The sequence below is a fragment of the Octopus bimaculoides genome, chromosome 4 (genome assembly GCF_001194135.2).
Source record: "Octopus bimaculoides isolate UCB-OBI-ISO-001 chromosome 4, ASM119413v2, whole genome shotgun sequence".
Taxonomy (NCBI): Eukaryota; Metazoa; Mollusca; class Cephalopoda; order Octopoda; family Octopodidae; genus Octopus; species Octopus bimaculoides.
The window spans coordinates 37,775,236-37,787,427 of record NC_068984.1 but is presented as its reverse complement, the minus strand read 5'-3'; the positions used below and the strand labels follow the sequence as shown (position 1 = coordinate 37,787,427).

General features: G+C 35.6%; 1 protein-coding gene across 2 annotated transcripts in view; it reads left to right on the top strand.

Annotated features, from left to right (window-relative positions):
• LOC106878585 (bactericidal permeability-increasing protein) overlaps nucleotides 1-12,192 on the top strand; it is a 68,027-nt gene that overhangs the window by 32,508 nt on the left and 23,327 nt on the right. For both annotated transcript variants that reach the window (XM_014927838.2, XM_014927845.2), the window contains exons 2-8: nucleotides 1,242-1,344; nucleotides 2,013-2,141; nucleotides 3,802-3,875; nucleotides 5,620-5,762; nucleotides 7,573-7,636; nucleotides 9,322-9,413; nucleotides 10,363-10,539. In XM_014927838.2, coding sequence (XP_014783324.1) covers nucleotides 1,242-1,344; nucleotides 2,013-2,141; nucleotides 3,802-3,875; nucleotides 5,620-5,762; nucleotides 7,573-7,636; nucleotides 9,322-9,413; nucleotides 10,363-10,539 — 782 coding nt within the window. The remainder of the gene's footprint in view (nucleotides 1-1,241; nucleotides 1,345-2,012; nucleotides 2,142-3,801; nucleotides 3,876-5,619; nucleotides 5,763-7,572; nucleotides 7,637-9,321; nucleotides 9,414-10,362; nucleotides 10,540-12,192) is intronic.

The window sequence follows — 12,192 nt, the reverse complement described above, 5'->3', positions numbered from 1 at the left end:
AAAAAAAAAAATGAAAAAAGGGGTGTTTTTGTGGGGATACAAAAGGAAGTTTTGCCCGAACTACTAAGTTATGGGGATGTAAACACACCAACATCGGTTGTCAAGTGATGGTGGGGGGACAAACACAGATACACACACAAATACACACACACATACATACACACACAACACACACACACACATACGCACGATGGGCTTCTTTCAGTCTCCGTCTACCAAATCCACTCACAAAGCTTTGGTCGGCCTGAGGCTTATAGCAGAAGACACTTGCCCAAGGTGCCATGCAGTGGGACTGAACCCAAAACCATGTGGTTGGGAAGCAAGCTTCTTACCACACAGCCATGCTGGACCTAGACACAATTCCAAATGTTTACAGACAATGGCAACTACTATTGGAGAGATAGTTTCAAGAAATTAAGATTTTTGTTTGTAGGCAAGAGACAACTATGTACATGTTTCCTTCTATTAGACCTCATCATCAGAATACAGTCTTTGTCTCTTGCCTGCAAATAAAGCTCAAACTTTTCTTTCCTTAATTATGTAAAACTGTGTTGCACCATAGGCAAGTGTCTTCTACAGCTCTGGGTTCACTGATGCCTTGAGTGTGAATTTGGTAGATGGAAACTTGTGGAAGACCATTGTTTGTATGTATATATATATATGTGTGTGTTTGTGTGTATAGATATAAGCACAATATATATATATATATATATAAGAGAATTTACAAAAAAAACAACAGACGAAGACAGGTGGTGTAAACAACAAATGGATGTATTAGTATAACGTTCGGGAATAGAGAAAGTCTTTAACGTTTCGAGCCTACGCTCTTCAACAGAAAGGAACACAGAAAGAAACAAGGAGAGAAAAAATATATAAATGTAGTGGTCAGCGATCTATCATGGCGAATGCCGGACAGAAGGATCTATGTATATATATATATAATGTTGTGTGTATCTTAGTATGTGTGCTTGTCCTCTCACACTACTAGACAACCAATGTTGGTTTGTTTGTGTCCTCTATGCAAATCACTAACAAATGCTGCTAGGTTTTTGTTTTCTTTTTACAACTAAGAAAAAAAATATCTATTAATTAAGAATATTTTTCACCTAGCATTCAGCACATCATTCTTTAACTTAACAATATATGCAGTTAATAAAAAGGGAAAATTTAATACTACCAAAATTTAATACTTTATATTAACATTATATGTCTTGTTAATTTTTCATATTCTCGTTTTTTAGGGGCACAGTTGGGTGCTGATGTCCTTTATCAAAAGCTAAAACATATGAATTACATCCCAGATTTGATAACAAAACAAAATGGTGTTGAAATGACCATAACCAAGTGAGTATATTCAGCAAATTTACTGGTTATTAATTGGTTATTTTTTTAATTCTATATTCATTGCCTTCATTAACTGTCACTGTTTAACTGTATTATTTACATCACTTAAAACTGTGGTCTCTCAGTTTCCTTCTGAAACCATGGGGTGTGATTTGAAGAAAATTTGGCTGCTGTGTCTTGCGGATTGAACAACCACATAGTGGCTATCTCATTGACTTGTGTGCTTTAAGGATGCTCTACAGGTAACATAAATCATGTAAATAGCAGCAGTGTTGTGGTATTGATGACTGATCTATTTGTTTTCAGTGGAGAATCCAAACAACAGACCTGCATACTCTACTGGGTAGGATTCTTAGCATTCACCCATGCAGCCTAGCTTCATTCCCGACATGGGAATGTGTTACTTTTGCTGGTGGTGCCCTAGCATGGCCACTGCTTATATCCTGTTTCTGTAATGTTAAGTGAATGAATAAGAAACATAAATCCCACTAGATGGGATTCTAATCAAGATGGTTCGTCTCTGAAGATTAGAATTCTTTTATTGACTAATTCCTTGTGTCTAAAATTGCTGACCTTGTATCAAAATTGGAAACCATTGTGTATATTATTATCACTTTTTTATTAATACATTCTCTAACAATTCAATATGCTATCATTTTATTTTCCAGCTTATCTATTGTAGATTTTTCTCCACCAGTTGGCTATGCTGAGCTGATTCCTGATCATGGAGTGCGATGGATCCTCTCCATTAATCATACAAAAGTGAGCGGATATTGGAACTATATCACACGTGCTTGGTAAAGTGATCTTTCTGTTTTGTATTTTTACTAAACCTTGCTTTTTATTGTTCTTTTCTTAGTACATTGTATGAGTTGGGATTGATTGAAAGATTCCTGTTGCTCATATAATTCATTAGAGCTTGTTGGTTAAAAATCTTTGCCAGGGATGTTGTACAACACTACTGATTGGATATACACCATCAACTCTATAGAATGTACAACAGTTTTCTGTTGATTCAGCTACTGTGAATTCTTTTTTTTTTTGTATAAACCTTGTCTGAACATATGTGTTCTGTGCACATATACAGATATATGTGTTTGTGTGTACACTTGTACATAGTGCAGTGTGTAAATTGTCACCATTTTATATTTTTAATTTCATGCATGCACATTGTTTATTTTTGATTTTGTTCACTACACAGTATGGTAAGGTCCGTTGGGCACCGTCTGTGAGAAAAACAGCACCATGATGCAATTCACTCTGCCAGAAATTTGGAAATGATATGCTGTACTGTTTGGCATTCATGCAGGAAGCTCCAATACAAATATTTCAGAGTGGGTGTCAATCTGAGGACAGTGCAATCTGAGGACAGTGCAATCTGAGGACATGTACCAAGAGTGATAAAAATCAAACATTCAGTCAACATCATGGTGTTTAGAGTGATCACTAGTAATGGCAACGTTATTCCTCCATTCATCTTCCTATATGGCCTTAGACTCAACATGGAAACTTTCATCAAGCACCTGGAGGAGGTAGTGCTATCCTGGGTCAAGAGGGTGGCTACTGGAACACCCTATGTCTGGTAACAGGACCCTGCACCATATCACACAAGCAGGAGAACCCAGTAATGGTTGTCAGACAATTTCTGCGACTACATCATCCCTAATATCTGGCCACCTAACTCCCCAAACTGCAAGCCCCTTGATTATTATGTGTGGGGCTCAGTTGAGTGAGAGACCAACAAAACTCTTTGTAACACCAAAGATGAACTGAAGCTAAGGATTATGGCAGCATTCACCAACTTAAACAAGGACTGTCCAAAAGAGTTGCAGGAGATTTCAAAGTGATCTGGTGGCCGTGGTTGAAGCCAATGGTGATTTTATTGAATAAATTTACCCTTTAATATTTCAAGATATTTTTATGTAATTTTGGTAAATATATCTGTTAAAATGAGATGTCAGTGTTATTTTCATTTTTGTGTACTTTAGACGACAATATATTCACTGCACCCTGTATATGCATGGATGTGTGTGCAACTTTTGTTTTTATATCTGCAGGTTTAATATAATGTGTGTTTGTGTATGTTTGCATACAGGAGTAATCTGTGCTTGAGTATGTACATGTTTGTGATTGCTTGTAGATACTTGTGTATGTGGATGCTTGTGTATGTTTGAGTATGTAAGTTTTTCTTTTGTATTCACATATGTGTATATTTATAGTTACAAATGCATGTGTATGTGCGACTGATTATATGTAAACATATGTATATACTTGTCTTTGTTCATATAAATATGTATATGTCTGCATGTGTGTAGAGAATATTTTGTGTTCTTTATATGTCAAAACATTTATGGTTTTGTATTAATATTGATTTTCAATATTAGTATGAGGCCAGATTTTGTATAATGATTAACTGAATTTTGAAGAATATTCTTTTTTCTCCTTAACTGTTCAAAGGTTTACCTTTCAAGATGAAGGAAGCTTTTTAGCTGTTCTTCATGAAACAATACTGAATATTACGATTGAAATCAGTTAAGTTCCAAAATTTTACTTATTTGAAGAATGTTTTTCACATCCTTTTTATTCATTTGAAATAGAAATAATGGTTTTATTGACAGGCTAATGAGAAGTGGTTAACTGAGAAAGTTGACACCTCTCATTAATAATGCTTTCTTCTTAACCTGTCAAAAAGATTAATGGATTAGAAGAATTAGTAGAGCAGTGGATACTCTAGTTTGAGTAACCCTTTTGATATCAACCTGGCTGAAACCACCTCTTGCTCTGTAGTACATATGTCTTGTTTTCAAAAGTTCTGAATTAAAATCTCCCACCAAACCTTAATCACAATTTATGTTCTTAACACTAGCTTAATGATAAGTAAGTTATTTTACTAAATTCTTTGTTATATTTAAAAGTAATTGAAAAAAAAAACACAGAGCATCTCAACAGAAATATGGTAATGAAGGGGTTAAACTGTGTATAACCTTACTACTATAATTAAGGCCTTGTACCTATAATACAAAGACACAAAGACATACACACACTCATATACACAGAGGTGTGTACACACATACATGCACACACACACACACATGCGCGTGCGATAGACTTCCACACAGTCTTCGTCTATCAAATTCATTCACAAGGCTTCGGTTGGCCCAGGACTATAGCAGAAGCCCATAGTGTTGCGCAGTGAGACTGAACTTAAAACCATTGCAAAGTGAACTTCTTAACTACACAGCAATGCTTGCACCTATGCTATTACAAAAACTTTTGTATGAATTATTAATATATGTATTCAAAAGTGTGGTCTATAGCAAGACTGGTAAAGTGTCAGACAAGATGTTATTTTTAATTAAGTGTCTTTAAGTTTTTAGCTCAAATCTTGGTTGAACCAACTTTGTCTTTCAGTCTTCTGAAATCTATATCACAGCCAACAAAATTCATGTGTGCCAGTTCACATTATCATCATCAAGAGCCCTTAACTGATGCGGCCAGTCATTGGGGTGCCACTCTAGACACATTAGTAGTCAGCCATCGCTACTGGTCTCTGTTCTCTGTCATGTGTAGCAGGTTTGCAGTGTTGTGACTGACTAGTCCAGTCTTTGATTTTATCAAACCAGGATTAGCTCTGTCTGCCTCTCTCTTGTCCTCCCTCAACTATACCCTGAAGAATGGTTTTGGACAGGGAATTGTGGTAGCATACTTCCTTCTTTTTATCTGCATAAGAAGAGTTCCTGTCTGCCAATGTATTTGTTGACTTTGCTGCCTGACAAAGCTGTTTGTTTTGTGCTCTGTGGGGCGTGTAGCAGCCTTCTGAAGCGCTTGTACTCAAATGCCTGGATTCTTTGTTCCATGTCAGCTGTAAGAGTCCAGCTCTCACACTCATACAGAAAGATCACAGTCACCAGGGACTTGTGCACAATGAGTCTTGTTGGAAAACTAATGGCTTTTCTATAGGGTGTTCAGCTTCATCATAGCAGGAAAGGCTAATCTGAGTCTTGTTATTTCTTTTTGAGATCTGCTGTCCTTGAACAGTAGATCTCAAAAAGATCAAAGGGCAGTAGATCTCAAAAAGAAATAACAAGAAGCAATTACCAGGGTGTGGCTGAGAATGGTATTGGAGCCAAAAGTGAGAGTCAGATGAGAACCCATGTATCCTTCCATCCTTAAAGATGCTGTTGCTGGAAACTATGGTATTATCTCTACCCGAACACCTCAATTCATGTATTTGCAATTAAAGAATATGAAAATATTTTTATCATGTCATTTCAGCCCGCAGCAGTTATGGTGGAGTTGTTATGACGGTATCTGAATGTGAAAGTATCATCAACTTAGAAATGAATTTGGGCAGTTGGCTTTATAATATTGTAGCAAGTCTGGCTCAACCATTTTTGGAGAACATTTTGCAGAGTCAGGTATTTTACTGATCTCTTTATATTACTTAAGGTCAATTTTGAGAAAATGGAAAAGCCAGTGCTTTAGAATGAAGTCCATTGAAATCTTTTTTAGTTTCACCATCAGAAATTATGTGAATTAGTGGTTGGTCTTTTGGATGCCTGCATCTATTGATGCTTCTGTCTTCAATATAAAAAAAAATGTATATAAAATAAATATCGATAATAACTAGGTATATAAATTATTACAAAATACAGTTAATATATGTTTATATTATTACATTGTAAAATAAATAATTATTATTATTCTGAATACTATGACAATGGCTTCGCAAAATTGGTAACTTGGCAGACTAAAATGTATAACAAAATTTAATTCAGTCCCATTATGTTTTGAGTTAAGATCCTTTTAGTACTACTTTGCCATTTATGGTTGATAAAATAAATACCAGTGATTTACTGGGATTGATTCATCTGATTATATTTATTCTTTAAAAATGTGTAGCCTTAATGGTTTGAGAAATCATTATTTTTTCAGGAAACTAGTCTGTTAGAAAATCTCTGTTCAAGATAGAAGCAGTATATGAACTGAAAAGTGTTGCTTGTGGTCATTTTAATGTGGCTGTCCTCTAAGAGACAACATTACGACCATTTAACCCCAGGAAGACATCTCCTCCAGCTGGTTTACTCAGTGCACTTCTTGCACTCGGTATTTATTGCAAGCAGGAGATAATTCCTGCCACCCTCGCTTCAAGACTTTAAAAGGTCTGAAATTTCAGTTTCAAATTTTAGCACAAGCCCAGCAGTTTTGGGGAAGAGAATAAGTCAATTACATCAACCCCAGTGCTCAACTGGTACTTATTTTATCAATCCTGAAAGGATGAAAGGCAACTGAGGTTTCTCTTTTTCTCTCTCAAATCAGTTCTTATGATGCCTAATGTTATTCTACGTTAAAAATCTTAGCTGTTACTTCATTCTTAAAATGTGTTAGAGAGTATAATTATTTCTGACTTTCGTGTGTCCTGTCAATCTTTTGTATACACCATGAAATTGCATAAAACGACAAAATCTGTGTGTATAGCTTGAAATAGTTTAAGAAATAAAACCTGAAAATGCACCAGTTTCAGACTTATTACTGGTGCATATTGACTTCAGTAATGTTTTGATTCCACTTATCTGTATTTACTTATATTGTTTCAAGAATTAAAAAACAATAACTATTGAGTTATGCCATGAGCATCAAAAAAAAACTAACTTGAACTAATTGTGATGCACAAAAAAAAAAAAAACATTGAAATATAGATTATTGATTAATGTTATTTTAATTATTTTGGTCAGTAAGAAAAACAACTTCAGACATGTTTTGGTTTTATTACGATCTCATTAGCAAAGCATATGCATTATCATACCTAATGAAGTATTGATGGAAGATTCATCAAGTAAATTAATGTGCAAAAATGTAAACTAGTTGATGTAGAAAACTAGAATTGTTTTGAGAATATAAATTACTCAAGGATGCTATCTGCAGGAAAAGCTGTAGTTAACTTAGTCTTAAGATATAATTCAAGGAGTATTAAGCCAACTGAATATTATACAGCAAGGGGAAAACAATATTTACCAATGTACAGTCTTGTACATTTATATCACTTTCATATCACTACTTTGTCAAAAAACGGTAAAGATTATGCTTTGATGACGAGGTCATAAGACAGAAACATGTTCAAGATCATATCCTGTACTTGCCAGACATAAACAGAAATATGGTAGGCATTGATATTATTTAATTTCATTCCATATTTCATTGTAATAATTTTGTTATCTTCATTTTCAGCTTTGTGACATTGCTACAGGAATTATCAAAGTTGATGCCATGTCAATTTTGGAAAAGTTGCCAGGTAATACAGAAAATACAGAAAATATTATCTGTGTATATAAATGTGTATATGTAAGTGTGTCTGTGACTATGTGTACATATTTATCTCTATGGTAGCTAGTATGACAAACTAATACCTAATGATTTCATACAATAATTTTTATACATAGAAATAACTGCACTCACAGGAATAAAAGATGGTAATAGTTTAATTTTTGGCCTACCACATTTTTCTGATTTAGCCAGGGATAACTGAAATTTATTAAAAACAGGATTGGGTTACATATAAATGCTGTAATGTTGACATCCTAAAAGATTAAAATCTCTCAAAAGATAACTCAAGAAGAAAATGAGAAAGTTCTTAAAAGATATTCATTTTCAATTTCAAAAGGATCGTTTAATTGAGAAACATATTAAAACAAAATTCATAAAAATGGGAAAAAAATTCAAAATTTAGTAGTAGTAGCAGTAGCAGCAGCAGCAACAGCAGTTATTGTCATTGCCTCTGCCACCACCACTGCCATCATCGTCATTAGCAGCAGCATGGGTCAGATGGAACTTGTTGAGGTAGATTTTCTACAGCTGGATGCTCTTCCTATTGCTGACTCTCGTCTTTCCTAGAAAGATAATATTTCTCCGCGGCCAGACATGTTTTATCATGGAAGATTGGAAATGAACAACATCACTTGTATGACATTGATACTAATTTATAACCATCACATGATGTCAAGAGAAGGGTACATACAAACATACATATATACATGCATTTACACACACACACACACACACACACACACACACACACACACACACACACACACACTCAAATACAAAAGGCTTCTTTCAGTTTCCATCTACCAAATTCACTTACAAGGCTTGGTTGGCCCAGGGCTATAGTAAAAAAACATCGAAGGTGCCATGTAGTGGGACTGAACCTGAGACCACGTGGTTGGAAAGCAAGCATCTTAACCTCATCCCAACAGTTGAAAGTATAACTACTGAAATATTGATGACTGCTGGTATTGGTATGATTTAGCAATGGAGACTGTGCTGCATGAAAATGTGTTGTATGTTGACTGTAGAATGTAGCTGGTGCAAAGTAAGATATGGGAGGGAGTACTTAAGGTTAGATCTCAAGATGCTTGGTCTCACAAGATGTGATGATAAAGAACTGAAACAAATGATGATTTCCTGTACAGCTGATTTGCCTAATCCCTGTCAATAACATCATCATCATCATCATCATCGTTTAACGTCCGCCTTCCATGCTACCATGGGTTGGATGATTTGACTGAGGACTGGTGAACCAGGTGGCTACACCAGGCTCCAATCTGATTTGGCAGAGTTTCTACAGCTGGATGCCCTTCCTAATGCCAACCACTCCAAGAGTGTAGCGGGTGCTTTTATGTGCCACTACTATCACAATAAACTGATATTAATATGTTGTTGCTGTTGTTGTTTAATGCCAAGTTAACCTTTGGTTAAACATGTTTATGATGTTCCAGTTATGACCTCATCTTTTTGTATATCTAAGACCACATTCTCTACTGTGTTCCCCCCTCTCTCTCACTCTCTTTCCCCTCCCCCTCTCTGTCTTTTGCATATGGCTTGGAAAAAGATTTGGCTGCTATTCCTTGCAAGTTGATAATGATGAAAATGACAATGATGATGTATATATATTATATGTGTGTATATGTATATTTTCAGTGAATATCACCTTCCAGAACAACTATGTGATGGACTACAGCATGTTGGAACCACCTTACTTCACTGAAGACTACATGGAAACATACCATAAGGTGTACATTTTTCACTAAGTCAAAGATTTTCATTTTATAAAACCATGATTAGTTTTTGTTATATATTCCTTTCAATTTTTTTTTACAGACATTATTTATGCTTTTATGTTCCAGTTATGGGCAGTAAGTTTACAGAAATGGTTAGCTTAGTAAAATAAGGTAAGGCAATGCTCAGAATCTGAGGAAACTGGTGTGGGTTTGTGTTGGCAAGAATTAATCCAAAGTGATCAACTTTCCTTTAAGATAACTACTAGTAAATGTCATCATCATCATCACCACCACCACCACCACCACCACCATCACCATCATCATCATCATCACAAGTACCAATTTATTCAATAACATGCTCAGGATGTGGAGAAAACTACAGAGGGCAAACCAGAATGTCCAAAAAACAACACATGTCTACATAGATAAAAAATTTAAATACTGGAGTACAAACGGCGATCAATGAACATATAAACATGTACTGAAACAACCTAACTTTACAATCTTCCCTTTATGTCATCACAGTAGCAATGAATCAACAAAAACAACAATATTGATAACAAAATACCCACCACTTCTCAATTACTGTGGGAGAGAAAACATTACTACAACTAATACCACAACTACTGCTGCTTCTATCACTACAGTTACTACTGTTGCTATAACAACAACCATTACAGGAAAACCAACAACCACTACCATGTGAACTTTAAAAACTGCTATCATGAAAAATTAATTTAATTCAATTCAATTTATGTTTCCTTTCATTACATGACTAAACAATTGAAACTAGTAGCATATTTTGATAAAAATGTAAATATCTTCCTCCTTTTATTTATAGGGAAGCTCTCAAAGTATTTTAGAATTTCATATAATATTACTCATGTGAAACCTCTTGACTTTTCCAATATGTGTGTGCGGATTCATTTATTTATTTCTCTTTTCTTCTCTTCCTGTTTAGGGTGAAGTTACATGGAAAGATGACAAAGAAGGAATTCCTTTCAAACCAATGCCATTAATTCCTCTCATAGAAACTGATCGTATGCTATATTTACAAATATCTGATCATGTCTTCAACAGTTATTGCTATGCTGCCTTCTCACATAATATGCTGTCCTTTGAAGTTACCAATGACAACGTAAGTCAGGCTGGCTTCAACCAGATGTTACTTATGTAAAAGAAATTTTCTTTTTTACTTTGTTTCATGTAATTTGTTTACATGCATACACAAAAATATGTATGTCTCATTTTCATGCTAGTATATATCCAACAAGTTGTTAAGAGTCTGAGACTGGTCATAGAACCAAGACTTGGTTGCACTTTTCAATATGTGTGTGTGTATCAGCAAAAATGAGCTACTGCTGCTGCTCCTCCTCCTCATCCTCCTCGCTGCCGCCACCGCCGCTGCCATTACCAGCACCGCCGCCGCTACCACCACCACCACCACCACCACCACCATTTAGTTATGAGTTAAATGTTTTGACTGAAAACTGGTAAGCTGGGGAACTGCACCATGCTCCGATCTGATTTGGCATGATTTCTGCAGCTGGGTGCCATTCCTAATGCCACCCACTCCAAGAGTGTAGTGGGTGCTTTATACATGCCACTGGCATGAAACACCAGCATCAGCCATAACTACAATCTCACTTAGCTTGATAGGTCTTCTCAAGCATAGTATGTTGCCGAAGGTCTTGGTCACTTGTCACTGCCCTTGTGAGACCCAGAGTTCGAAGGGTACTTTTTACATGCCACTGGCATTGGCCATGGCTATGATTTCACTTGGTCTGATGGGTCTTTTCAAGTATGACATATCGCTCAGCATTTAAAGGGTGCTTTTTACGTGCCACTGGCACAGGTGCCAGCTACACGACACTGGCATTGGCCATGACTACAATTTCACTTGACTTGATAGGTCTTCTCAAGCACAGCACATCAAAAGTCTCGGTCACTTGTCATTGCCTCCGTGGTTAAACATTATTCCCCATATCTCACCTTCTAATACCCATCCTTCCATCACTCTTGTAACTAGGTTACTACTCATTTGAGTGCTCTAAATGATATTATTTAACCCCTTAGACTTCATATAGTCTCCCTTTAACTGTCACTTATCTCCTCCTCCTCAGTTCACTTCTATATCCTTTATGTACCCTCCAAACTAATATTCATCATGGACAGTGCCTTATTCATTTGCTCCATTCACTGTGTCCACCTCTATCCCCATCTCTATCTGTCACTCTCCTTTAACATTCACAAACCTACCTATATATTCATTTCACTCACAAACCTACCTATATACCCATTTCAAATTTTAAAGATAATAGTGACATTAAGCACATGAATTAGTGTTGTCAACATACCAAAACAAATCTTAGTTCTCTTTATTTTATCAGTACCACTAATTAAAATCATTAATAAGTGTCTGATATTTTCTGACATCATCATTTTAAAGTCCATTCTTTCCATGCTAGTGTGTATTAGATGACACTTATTGAGGCACTTTTTCTACAGCTGGATGCTCTTCTTGTTACCAACATTACCTTGTTTCTTAGTAAGGTACTATTTTCTCCAGTCCTTTGAACAATGGTTTGATATGTTTTAGAAACAGAAGGAAACACTGATGTAAATGTGGATTCACTATCTTTACACAGTGTGCAAACAATGTCAACACAAACACATACACTCATATATACATAATGCATGCATACATACATGCATGCATACATACATACATACATACATACACACATACATACATACATACATACATACATATGTATATATATATATATAT